This window comes from Nerophis ophidion, linkage group LG16 (genome assembly GCF_033978795.1).
Source record: "Nerophis ophidion isolate RoL-2023_Sa linkage group LG16, RoL_Noph_v1.0, whole genome shotgun sequence".
Lineage (NCBI taxonomy): Eukaryota > Metazoa > Chordata > Actinopteri > Syngnathiformes > Syngnathidae > Nerophis > Nerophis ophidion.
Window position 1 is genome coordinate 5677240 of NC_084626.1, and position 13919 is coordinate 5691158.

General features: G+C 38.8%; 1 protein-coding gene across 12 annotated transcripts in view; it reads left to right on the forward strand.

Moving 5' to 3' along the window:
* ppfia4 (PTPRF interacting protein alpha 4) overlaps positions 1 to 13919 on the forward strand; it is a 270506-nt gene that overhangs the window by 251804 nt on the left and 4783 nt on the right. For all 12 annotated transcript variants that reach the window (XR_009810026.1, XM_061922616.1, XM_061922620.1 and 9 more), the window contains 2 exons: positions 3860 to 4035; positions 13843 to 13911. Coding sequence is in view for 11 of the 12 variants with exons in the window: in XM_061922616.1 (XP_061778600.1) it covers positions 3860 to 4035; positions 13843 to 13911 (245 nt within the window). In the remaining variant the exon portion in view is untranslated. The remainder of the gene's footprint in view (positions 1 to 3859; positions 4036 to 13842; positions 13912 to 13919) is intronic.

Genomic DNA, 13919 nt, shown 5'->3' on the forward strand with positions numbered 1-13919 from the left:
AAGAAGAGGATGAATAACCGCTTTTTTGAATGCTAGGGGAACAGTGCCCGAGGAGAGTGATAAGTTTATAAAATTTAGCACTGATGGACCTAATAATACAAAGAGCTCCTTGATCAGTTTCCCAGGAAGAGGGTCAAGTAAACATGTTGTCTGTTTTATTCCATTTACACGTTGTAACAATTCCTCTAATGTTGACGCACTTCTTCCTGAAAACAGCCTAATTTCTGTGTAAAATGTGTCGGTTAGAGATTTGTTAATGACAAGACGCTTGTCTATTCAGCTATTATGGTCCCAGCACCTCAATTCATAGTACAAACCCCGTTTCCACATGAGTTGGGAAATGGTGTTAGATGTAAATATAAACGGAATACAATGATTTACAAATCCTTTTCAACCCATATTAAATTGAATGCACTACAAAGACAAGATATTTGATGTTCAAACTCATAAACTTTATTTTTTTTTGCAAATAATAATTAACTTGGAATTTCATGGCTGCAACACGTGCCAAAGTAGTTGGGAAAGGGCATGTTCACCACTGTGTTACATCACCTTTTCTTTTAACAACACTCAATAAACGTTTGGGAACTGAGGAAACTAATTGTTAAAGCTTTGAAAGTGGAATTCTTTCCCATTCTTGTTTTATGTAGAGCTTCAGTCGTTCAACAGTCGGGGTCTCCGCTGTCGTATTTTACGCTTCATAATGCGCCACACATTTTCGATGGGAGACAGGTCTGGAATGCAGGCGGGCCAGGAAAGTACCCGCACTCTATTTTCACGAAGCCACACTGTTGTAACACGTTGCTTGGCATTGTCTTGCTGAAATAAGCAGGTGCGTCCATGATAACGTTGCTTTGATGACAACATATGTTGCTCCAAAACCTGTATGGACCATTTAGCATTAATGGTGCCTTTACAGATGTGTAAGTCACCCATGCTTTGGCCATTAATACACCCCCATACCATCACAGATGCTGGCTTTTGAACTTCGCGACTATAACAACCTGGATGGTTATTTCCCTCTTTGTTCCGGAGGACACCACGTCCACAGTTTCCAAATATAATTTGAAATGTGGACTCGTCAGACCACAGAACACCTTTCCACTTTGCATCAGTCCATCTTAGATAAGCTCGGGCCCAGCCAAGCCAGCGGCGTTCCTTGGTGTTGTTGATAAATGGGTTTTGCTTCGCATAGCAGAGTTTAAACTTGCACTTACAGATGTAGTAACCAACTGTAGTTACTGACAGTGGTTTTATGAAATGTTCCTGAGTCCATGTGGTAATATCCTCCACACACTGATGTCTGTTTTTGATGCAGTATCGCCTGAGGGATCAAAGGTCCATAATATCATCGCTTTTGTGCAGTGATTTCTCCACATTCTCTGAACTTTTTGATGATTTTATGGACCGTAGATGGTAAAATCCCTAAATTCCTTGCAATAGCTGTTTGAGAAATGTTGTTCTAAAACTGTTCGACAATTTTATTACAGATTGGTGACCCTCGCCCCATCCTTGTTTGTGAATTACTTAGCATTTCATGGAAGCTGCTTTTATACCCAAGCATGGCACCCACCTGTTCCCAATTAGCCTGCACACCTGTGGGATGTTCCAAATAAGTGGTTGATGAGAATTTCTCAACTTTATCATTATTTATTGCCACCTTTCCCAACTTCATTGTCACGTGTTGCTGGCATCAAATTCTAAAGTTAATGATTATTTGCAAAAAATCAAATGGCTTATCAGTTTTAACATCAAATATGTTGTCTTTGTAGCATATTCAACTGAATATGGGTGGCAAAGGATTTTTCAAATCATTGTGTTCCGTTTATATTTACATCTAACACAATTTCCCAACTCATATGGAAACGGGAATTGTAAAAGGGAGTGGAAGTTTGAAGTTCCTTTTAGCAGCCCATTCCGTACAGCTGAATTTGGCCGTGTATCTGGCAACCTCAGTCACGGAGAGAGGGAGGGGACTACAGAATTTTGACCATGAATGCAGTGCAATTTCTGGCCTCATTATTACAGTCGGCACACTGTAAAAAATGAAATCTAAGTAAGATATAATATATCCCAAATAAGGGTGATATTTGCTTATTTTCTGTCTGATAAGATAATTCTTCTCACTAAGCAGATTTTATGTTAGAGTGTTTTACTTGTTTTAAGTGTTTTGGTCCTAAATTATCTTGGTAAGATATTTCAGCTTGTTGCTGAAATAGATAGATAGATAGATAGATAGATAGATAGATAGATAGATAGATAGATAGATAGATGGATAGATAGATAGATAGATAGATAGATAGATGGATAGATAGATAGATAGATGGATAGATAGATGATTTGATTGATTGATACTTTTATTAGTAGATTGCACAGTTCAGTACATATTCCGTACAATTGACCACTAAATGGTAACACCCGAATAAGTTTTTCAACTTGTTTAAGTCGGGGTCCCCGTTAATCAATTCATGGTACAAATATATACTATCAGCATAATACAGTCATCACACAGGTTAATCATCATAGTATGTACATTGAATTATTTACATTATTTACAATCCGGGGGGTGGGATGAGGAGCTTTGGTTGATATCAGTACTTCAGTCATCAACAATTGCATCAACAGAGAAATGTGGACATTGAAACAGTGTAGGTCTTATTTAGTAGAATATGTACAGCCAGCAGAGAACATAGTGAGTTCAGATAGCATAAGACCAAGTGTATACATTACAAGTACATTTGATAATTTACATTAGGTTATTTATAATCCGGGGAGATGGGATGTGAATGGAGGAGGGTATTAGTAAAGTGTTGAAGTTGCCTGGAGGTGTTGTTTTAGAGCGGTTTTGAAGGAATATAGAGATGCACTTACTTTTACACCTTTTGGGAGTGCATTCCACATTGATGTGGCTTAGAAAGAGAATGAGTTAAGACCTTTGTTAGATCGGAATCTGGGTTTAACGTGGTTTGTGGAGCTCCCCCTGGTCTTGTGGTTATGGCGGTCATTTACGTTAAGGAAGTAGTTTGACATGTACTTCGGTATCAGGGAGGTGTAGCGGATTTTATAGATGGATGGATGGATTAATGGATGGAAGGATGGATGGATAGATGGATAGATGGATAGATAGATGGATAGATGGATGGATGGATGGTACTTTATTGATTCCTTCAGGAGGGTTCCTCCAGGAAAATATGACCTATAATGACCTATATTGAGTAAAACATGCTTGAAACTAGAGTATCAACTGTTGCAAAGCTGTGTCATCAACACTCACAAGTATAAAACTGCTTTTTCAAAGTAAGAATTTCTTATTTCTTATGCCTTTGACACAATTGTGTCTCATTAAGACAGATGACAGCCAACTAGATTTTCACCTCATCACTTTGTACAATTGTGTTGCTGTCAAATTTCCAATGTGGTATCTTTAACCATCTCATGAGTTAACTTGTTTTTTTTCTTGACAGCCCTAAAAAAAAACTGTACCCCGCCAATATTTCCACAAATACTTTATTAGCTTCTTCTGTCTCCAACACACAAAACAAACACACTCCAATCCACTGTGGCCTTCCCTCTCACCCTCTTGACCTTAGACTGTGTACATGAACTTGATTCAGCTGTTGTCCAAATCGGACCCCCGGCCTGTGTGGACACGCACACACACGCCGCCTGTTCCAGCGTGGAACGTTTACTGACAGCTGGCCTGCAAACCGACAAAGGGAGTGTGCCAGGCACTTGACACATTATCTCTTTATCTCTCTGTCTCCTTCTAATCTCGCTCTTCATCAATGCTTGACTAAATACTCTGCATGATCCCTGTTGGAGTACGTAAGCACATTGGAGCCCCTGTTGTTTGCCACAGACGTGCTGGTGTGGACCAATGAGCAAGTCATCCACTGGGTCCAGTCCATCGGTCTGAGGGAATACTGCGGCAACCTGTTGGAGAGCGGCGTTCACGGGGCGCTCCTGGCTCTGGACGAGACCTTCGACTACAGCAGCCTGGCCCTCATCCTGCAGATTCCCATGCAGAACACGCAGGTGCTTTGCAACAGTACACATAAAAGGGAACCTGTTCTTGTGGATCGTTCCATGAGACGATTGCACGAGTTCAACTTGGCAACATGAGGCCCACTAATTTGTATTTAAAGGGGAGTCACACTTTTTGGGGGGATTTTGCTTATCGTTTAGGAGTGACAAAGAACACATATGTTGTTTTTTTTTGCATTCTAACTTGTAAAAATCGTCTAGTTCTCGGAGGATAAATCCATTCAGCCTGTAAATAACTCTAAAGTTGAATTCAAAACGTCAACAATACTTCATTTACATTATGTGACCTTTAAAATAACCAAGCTGTAACAACATCGTTATTGTATGAGCGAACAATTGCAATTCTTAATCAATTCAAAAATATCAAAACATTTGTTTTGGGGTTTTTATATCTGCCCTTTTAGACAAATGATATTGTTGATGTAGATCAGTGGTTCTCAACCTTTTTTCAGTGATGTACCCCCTGTGAACATTTTGGGATGAATGAGTGAATGGGTTTATTTTGAGCCATGCAAACAAAACAAGAGAATGACATAAAATACAAAAGAACTATATAGATACATTATTTTTACACCTACATTGAAAACATTACATGTGCCTAATCTTTTGATGTCAAGATTGGCTCAAAAGGGAGTGGGAAGAAGTAAACTTATTAGGTCCCACCCCTATACATATACAATATATAATACAATAATATATATAATATAATTCAATTCAGTGGTTGCTGCTATATATTGTCCATATATAATACATTTAAATTCACACACACTTACATATATACATATGTACACACACATATACACACACACATATATATACAATTTATATATATATATATACACATATACACATACACACACAATCACATACATACACACATGCATATACCCAAAATACACACATATCCATCACACACACACACACACACACCTATATAAATACAATATATATAATAGTATATATAATATACACTTTTGTCTAAACATTATTAACAGTTTATGGTGCCTATGGGAACAAGCTTTCATTTTGACTGTGATATTAGTGGTTAAAAGTGGATCTGTGGCTGTGGAGCTATTGCCCCTGATCAACAGGACCTGAGGACCCCTCTTGCTATGTGTCCTATGCTCTGCATTAAAAGAGACGAGGGGACGGGACTCTCGCTACTGTGTTGGATCCACTTTGGACTGGACTCTCACGGTTGTGTTGGATCCACTATGGATTGAACTTTCACAGTATCATGTTAGACCCGCTCGACATCCTTTGTTTTCGGTCCCCTAGGGCAGTGGTCCCCAACCACCGGGCCGTGGCCCGATTGGTACCGGGCCGCAGAATATTTTTTTATTAATATTTATTTAAAAAATATATATATATATATATTTATATATATATATATATTACAATTTTTATTAAATCAACATAAAAAACACAATATACACTTAAAATTAGTGCACCAACCACAAAAACCTATTTTTTTCATGACAAAAACGTCCACTTTTTATGACAAAGAAAAAAAAAAAAAAAAAAAAGGGATTCCTGCACCCCCCCCCCCCCCCCCCCCCCCCCAACATCTCCCCCACCCGGGCCGCGGGACAAATTATTAAGCGTTGACCGGTGCGCGGATACAAAAAGGTTGGGGACCACTGCCCTAGGGGGTCGGGGGTTGCCCACACATGCGGTCCTCTCCAAGGTTTCTCATAGTCATCATTGTCACTGTCACAGACGTCCCACTGGGGTGAGTTTTCCTTGCCCTTATGTGGGCTATACCGACGATGTAGTTGTGGTTTGTGCAGCCCTTTGAGACACTAACCTACGCAGTGGCCTAGTGGTTAGTGTCCGCCCTGAAATCGGTAGGTTGTGAGTTCAAACCCCGGCCGAGTCATACCAAAGGCTATAAAAAAATGGGACCCATTGCCTCCCTGCTTGACATGGTTAAATCACCATAAGTGATCCCCGGGCGTTGCCACCACTGCTGCCCACCGCTCCCCTCACCTCCCAGTGGGTGATCGAGGGGATGGGTCAAATGCAGAGGACAAATTTCACCACACTTAGTGTGTGTGTGACATTCATTGGTACATTTTTTTTTTTTTTTTTTTTTGTGATTTAGGGCTATGTAAATAAACATTGATTGATTGATTGATTGATTGATTGATTGATTGAAGTAACCCCTAATCAGAGCAAAGCATTTTTGGTTGGAAAAAAAGAGATAAAGAAGTAAAATACACCACTATATGTCATCAGTTTCTGATTTATTAAATTGTATAACAGTGCAAAATATCGCTCATTTGTAGTGGTCTTTCTTGAACTATTTGGAAAAAAAAGATATAAAAATAATTAAAAAGTTGTTGAAAAATAAACAAGTGATTCATTTATAGATAAAGATTTCTACACATTTCAACTTAAAGTGCCTTCTTTGAGGATTGTAATAGAGATCCATCTGGATTCATGAACTTAATTCTAAACATTTCTTCACAAAAAAAAGAAATCTTTAACATCAATATTTATGGAACATGTCCACAAAAAATCCAGCTGTCAACACTGAATATTGCATTGTTGCATTTCTTTTCACAGTTTATGAACTTACATTCATATTTTGTTGAAGTATTATCCAATAAATATATTTATAAATTATTTTTGAATTGTCGCTATTTTTTAGAATATTTAAAAAAAATCTCACGTACCCCTTGGCATACCTTCAAGTACCCCCAGGGGTACGCGTACCCCCATTTGAGAACCACTGATGTAGATTATCTATGTCTGCTGTACAGATTTACTTTATAGAAGAGAAGAGTTGGATACCGTATTCTTCGGAGTATAGGTCGCATCTGCCGAAAATGCATGATAAAGAAGGAAAAAAACATGTATAAGTCACATTTTTTGTGGAAATTTATTTGATAAAACCCAACACCAAGAATAGACATTTGAAAGGCAATTTAAAATAAATAAACAATAGTGAACAACAGGCTGAATAAGTGTAAGTTATATGACGCATAAATAAACAACTGAGAAGGTGCCTCGTATGTTAACAGAACATATTATGTTAAGAGTCATTCAAATAACTATAACATATGGAACATGCTGTACGTTTACCAAACAATCTGTCACTCCTAATCGATAAATCCCATGAAATCTTATATGTCCAGTCTCTTGCGTGAATGAGCTAAATGATATTATTTGATATTTTACGTTAATGCGTTAATAATTTCACACATAAGTCGCTCCTGAGTATAAGTCGCACCCCTGGCCAAAAAATATGAAAAAAAAATGCGACTTATAGTTAAAAAAATACGGTACTTCTCTTGTTGCCTTATTTGTATTTGATTATTTTATAAAACAAAACCTGTTTTAGTTGTGGTCCCAAAAAAAAATAAGGATCCAATTGTAGATCAGTAAAAAATTCCATATTTAATAACAAAAAGTCACTGGAGAAAATAACTCAGTAGTAACGAAAAATCATCTCCAGGAAAAACAGGTGAAAAGTCTGTCCACCACCTGAGGAAATACAAAAAAAACAGAATTACAAAAGGTTCAGGGCAAATGTCAGAGTAAGTGAGCTTGGGGCTGGATTCCACCGCAGGCAATGGACGAATTGGCACTGGCTGGGTGGAGATCCAGGTTTTAAGTCAGGTGGTTGATTAGAGGCAGGTGTGCTCGGATGACTGGCAGCACACCTGCAACTGAAGACCGGGTAGGAGACTTCTCCCGTCCAAAGGCAAAACCCAGTAACTCAATGTTGGTCAAAACTGAGCTGATAATAATTTTGGAGTTCCTAGGTGATATGCTTTACATTAGTGTATGCGATTTTGTAATTTGTTCCGTAAGACACCCGAGTGGGTTTTTCAACTTGTTTGAGTCGGGGTCCATGTTAATCAATTCATGTTAATGTGTGTAAGGTGTGTAATTTGTTGTGAGTTCATGCACGGTTCATCTTGTGCACCAGTAAAAAAACATGACTATTTCTTAAATTTCCCAAAAAATTAACATTTTATTTTTCACGAAAGAAGGGTTTGGTGAATGCGCATATGAAATTGGTGGGGTTCGGTACCTCCAACAAGGTTAAGAACCACTGCTTTATAGATATATTTATTGAAAAGGGATGGTGTGGCGCAGTGGTAGACTGGCCGTGCGCAACCCGAGGGTCGCTGGTTCAATCCCCACCAAGTACCAACCTCGTCACGTCCGTTGTGTCCTGAGCAAGACACTTCACCCTTGCTCATGATGGGTGCTGGTTAGCGCCTTGCATGGCAGCTCCCTCCATCAGTGTGTGAATGGGTAAATGTGGATGTAGTGTCAAGCGCTTTGAGTACCTTGAAGGTAGAAAAGCGCTATACAAATACAACCCATTTATGTATTTATTTATTTAAGTAAGCTGTTACGCGCATGGCAGAACCTAGCAGCTACCACATAACCGCGTAGATACAACAGAAAAACCTAGTATCTCAAGGGACCAATCGGAGCTTCTTTGTCAGTCGCCTTATTGTGTTTAATGAGACATTTGCAGGAATGGGGGCCGACGGTCAACCTGATTATGTGATATTATGGCACGAGGGGATATTTGGAAGATTGGACCAGGACGTTGCAAGCACCTTCATTAAATGTATTGTTCTTGATTCTTCCCCTTGCATACTCTTTGGGGCAGATAACTGTAGTGGTCAAAATAAAAACTGGACGCTGTACACGGCTCTTGCCCAATGTGCAAACGCAGAATGGGGCCCACCCGAGATTGTGATAAAATATCTGGAGAAAGGGGCACACACGTTCATGAGAGCAGATTCAATCCACGGCTCAATCGGCAAGAAAATGAAAGCTCAAGAAAACATCTATACGTTTGATGACTTTGTAGATCTTTGTAAGACAGCATCAAGATCGATTGGTTTTCCTTTGTTTTCTCAAAATCAGCTAGAAGTGAGTTACTAGGTTTTGCCTTTGGACGGGAGACTTACAGACACAAGAGGGGAAGGGGAGTACGGAAACAAGAGGAGAAACAAGGTAGGAGAACCACCTTCATGACAGTTTTCTTTTAAGTAATACAGAAATGCATCACAGGTGCTTATCTGTTCTATGGAGAAATGTAAGTTAATCATAGAGCTGGCAGTGGCAATGTTGTTAAAAAGGTATTGATTGTTAATTGAGAACTGTTTTGAATGGAGAATCGATTCTGAATCAAATCGTTACCCACAAGAATCGAATCAAATTGTGTGGTGCCCAAAGACTCACAGCCCTACTGTTTATCTAGCATTTGGCAACACTAAATTGGCCTTAGTGTGTGAGTGTGAATGTTGTCTATCTGTGTTGGCCCTGGGATGAGGTGGCAACTTGTCCAGGGTGTACCCCGCCTTCCGCCCGAATGCAGCTGAGATAGACTCCATCTCCCCCCGCATCCCCAAAAGGGACAAGCGGTAGGAAATGGATGGATGTAACGCATGACCAGATGAGTCGCCCGCTGGCCTGTTCTAAAAAATAGCTCAAATAGCAGCACTTACCAGTGAGCTACCTCTATTTTTTTAAATTGTATTGCTCGACACGTTTAATTCTAAGCGAGACAAAACTCAAATAGAATTTGAAAATCCAAGAAAATATTTGAAAGACTTGGTCTTCACTTGTTTAAATAAATTCATCTATTTTTTTACTTGTCTGTTGTTGGTGTGAAAGCATGGAATTCTCTAAACAAAGACTTAAAAAGCTGTAAGAATATATTTGTATTTAAAAAGAGTTATAAAAAGAGAAAACTGGAATTATATCAAACTGAGTTTTGATTTAGATTGGACGTGTCATTGTGAAAATGCTTAAAGGAAAACGGAAAAGTATGTTGGAGTTTGGGTGTTGGTGTGAGGGAACAGTTATAAAGTAATCTAAATACTGAAATTTGTGTTAAAAAAAGGGGCAGATAAATATAAGAATATTATTCTTCCATCTGCTCCTTTCTGATCATGGAAATGTATAAGAAAAAAAAACAAAAAAAACAATGAAAGTGTCAATTGTACGTGGCTCGTAAAAATAAATGATGATGATGATGATGATGATGACTTTGCTTCTTATAACTTTCAGAAAGACAATTTTAGAGAAAAAATACAACCTTTAAAATGATTTTAGGATTTTTAAACACATATACCTTTTTACCTTTTAAATTCCTTCCTCTTCTTTCCTGACAATTTAAATCAATGTTTAAGTATTTGTTTTTTTTTGTAAAGAATAATAAATACATTTTAATTTAATTCTTAATTTTGGTTTCTGTTTTTTTGAGGATGAATATTTGTGAAATATTTCTTCCAACCTATTATGATTAAAATTCAAAAAAATTATTCTGGCAAATCTAGAAAATCTGTAGAATTAAATTTTAATATTTTTTCAAAGTGTATTTTAACCTATTTAAAACATGTCATCAAAATTCTAAAAATAATCTTAATCAGGAAAAATTACTAGTGATGTTCCATAAATTCTAGTTTTTCTCTTCATTTTTTTCGGTTGAATTTTGAATTTTAAAGAGTCGAAATTGAAGACAAACTGTCAGAGTTTGTTGTTGACGAACCCCAAGATGCAGAGATGGAGGCAAGATTGACACAAACTATGTTTAAAAATTTTATTTTCATTTTTTTCGTGTTTTCTCCTCTTTTAAACCGTTCAATTAAGTGTTTTTTTCATCATTTATTCTCTACAAAAAACCTTCCGTAAAAGGGAAAAAAAAGGTACGACGGAATGACGGACAGAAATACCCTTTTTTTATATATATATATATATATATATATATATATATATTTATTAAAGGTAAATTGAGCAAATTGGCTATTTCTGGCAATTTATTTAAGTCTGTATCAAACTGGTAGCCCTTCGCATTAATCACTACCCAAGAAGTAGCTCTTGGTTTCAAAAAGGTTGGTGACCCCTGTCTTACAGTATCTGTAAAGTATTATTTTATGTTTTGTTTGTACACAGGCAGCCCAACTGTAGTTGAAATAACACGCATGATACCCTGCATGCACTGCAAAAACTGAAATCTAAGTAAGATTAAATATCTCAAATAAGGGTGATATTTACTTATTTTCCGTCTCATAAGAAAATTATTCTCACAAAGCAGATTTTATGTTAGTGTTTTACTTGTTTTGAAGGTTTTGGTCCTAAATTGTCTCAGTAAGATATTACAGCTTGTTGCTGAGATTTTATGACCTATATTGAGTAAAACATGCTTGAAACAAGAATATCAACTGTTGCCAAGCTGTGTCAACACTCACAAGTATCAATCAATCAATGTTTACTTATATAGCCATAAATCACAAATGTCTCAAAGGACTGTACAAACCACTACGACTACGACATCCTCGGAAGAACCCACATAAGGGCAAGGAAAACTCACACCCAGTGGGCAAGGACAACTCACCCAGTGGGACGCCAGTGACAATGATGACTATGAGAACCTAGGGGATCGAAAGCAATGGATGTCGAGCGGGTCTAACATGATACTGTGAAAGTTCAATCCATAGTGGCTCCAACACAGCCGCGAGAGTTCAGTTCAAAGCGGATCTAAGACAGCAGCGAGAGTCCCGTCCACAGGAAACCATCCCAAGCGGAGTCGGATCAGCAGCGTAGAGATGTCCCCAACCAATACACAGGCGAGCGGTCCATCCTGGGTCCCGACGAGCGGTCCATCCTGGGTCCCGACTCTGGACAGCCAGTACTTCATCCATGGTCATCGGACCGGACCCCCTCCAAAAGGGTGGGGGGGACAGAGGAGAAAAAGAAAAGAAGCGGCAGATCAACTGGTCTAAAAAGGAGGTCTATTTAAAGGCTAGAGTATACAAATGAGTTTTAAGGTGAGACTTAAATGCTTCTACTGAGGTAGCATCTCGAACTGTTACCGGGAGGGCATTCCAGAGTACTGGAGCCCGAACGGAAAACGCTATATAACCCGCAGACTTTTTTGGGGCTTTAGGAATCACTAATAAGCCGGAGTCCTTTGAACAAAGATTTCTTGCCGGGACATATGGTACAATACAATCGGCAAGATAGACCGTGTAGTATTTTATACGTAAGTAGTAAAACCTTAAAGTCACATCTTAAGTGCACAGGAAGCCAGTGCAGGTGAGCCAGTACAGGCGTAATATGATCAAACTTTCTTGTTCTTGTCAAAAGTCTAGCAGCCGCATTTTGTACCAACTGTAATCTTTTAATGCTAGACATGGGGAGACCCGAAAATAATAGGTTACAGTAATCGAGACGAGACGTAACAAACGCATGGATAATGATCTCAGGGTCGTTAGTGGACAAAATGGAGCGAATTTTAGCGATATTACGGAGATGAAAGAAGGCCGTTTTAGTAACGCTTTTAATGTGTGACTCAAAGGAGAGAGTTGGGTCGAAGATAATACCCAGATTCTTTACCGAGTCACCTTGTTTAATTATTTGGTTGTCAAATGTTGCAGTATTTGACAACCAAATAATTAAACAAGGTGACATTTATTTTCGGGTCTCCCCATGTCTAGCATGAAAAGATTACAGTTGGTACATGCTTGAAGTAAAAAGTTCTTACTTCAAGCATGAAAAAAAAATCATGATTTTGACACAAATGTGTCTCATCATTAAAACAGATGACAGCCAAATGGACTTTGCTGTTTTATTTTCAATGAAACAATAGAACATACGTACTCATATATAAATGGCACAGCACAGTAAACGGGCAGTTGATATTTAAATATTTAACACGTGACATTTCAAACAATTTTGAACAGAAATAGTTCATGCATATTCAAATAAAGTCTTCAAAATTACAATAAAAAACATTTTGGCGTATATATGCGTACAAATTGACTGAAAGAGCACGCAGTTTGCGCAATGATGTCATGTTATTGAAGGAAAAATGCATCTTTAGACCCATATGTTTTGCCTGAGCGGCTAGGAGACCCCGAGAGTAACAAACGGTTTCCTTGTTGCCTTTTCATTAAAGGGGAACATTATCACCAAACCTATGCAAGCGTCAATATATATCTTGATGTTGCAGAAAAAAGACCATGTATTTTTTTAACCGATTTCCGAACTCTAAATGGGTGAATTTTGGCAAATTAAACGCCTTTCTGTTTATCGGTCTTTTAGCGATGACGTGACGTCACCGAGGTATCCTGTTACTGGCTAATTTGGCAGTAACAGGATATATGGGCTTATTGTTCTTCCACCATAGAAGTGGGTCAAAATCTAGTTTTAATTCAATACAGCAACCCCATGCCACCCCGGACGGGACAAGCGGTAGAAAATGGATGGATGGATGGATGGTCTTAAATCTGCTGCTATAATAACATTTGTTATTGCTTCAGCCCTGCCTGACTCGCCGAGGAGAGGCTGCTTGAATGCGATGGTGCCGCTTCAAAGGGGTTAGCATGTTTGACGTGTTGGCAGGAGCATACCCTACTCTCAACAATGTCGGCAAACCTCCGTCCTCTATTATTGTATTGCACCACACAGCCAAAGTGTTCCAAAAGTTGAGATGTTAACGAGGCATTAGGGTCTTCCAGCTCTGGCTTTTACATATTGTCCGAGCCCGGTTGCTGCTAGCATGCCATGCGTTTTGCCTCGCTCTGCATTGTTTACACAACGTGCGGTGCACTACCTAATATGTCCATGTGGAAACTCGTTCGGTACACCTCCGAACCGAACCGAAACCCCCGTACCGAAACGGTTCAATACAAATACACCTACCGTTACACCCCTACCCAATCCTAAAGTTTAGTACATGTGACTCACAGGAGTAGTCATCATTCTCACATTTGAGGATGGCTTTTCTTAACAGTTTTATGTTGTTGTGTCTTTCCCCAGGCCCGGCAGGTTCTTGACCGGGAGTTCAACAACGTGTTAGCCTTGGGGACCGACCGGCGACTTGAGGAGGTGCCGCG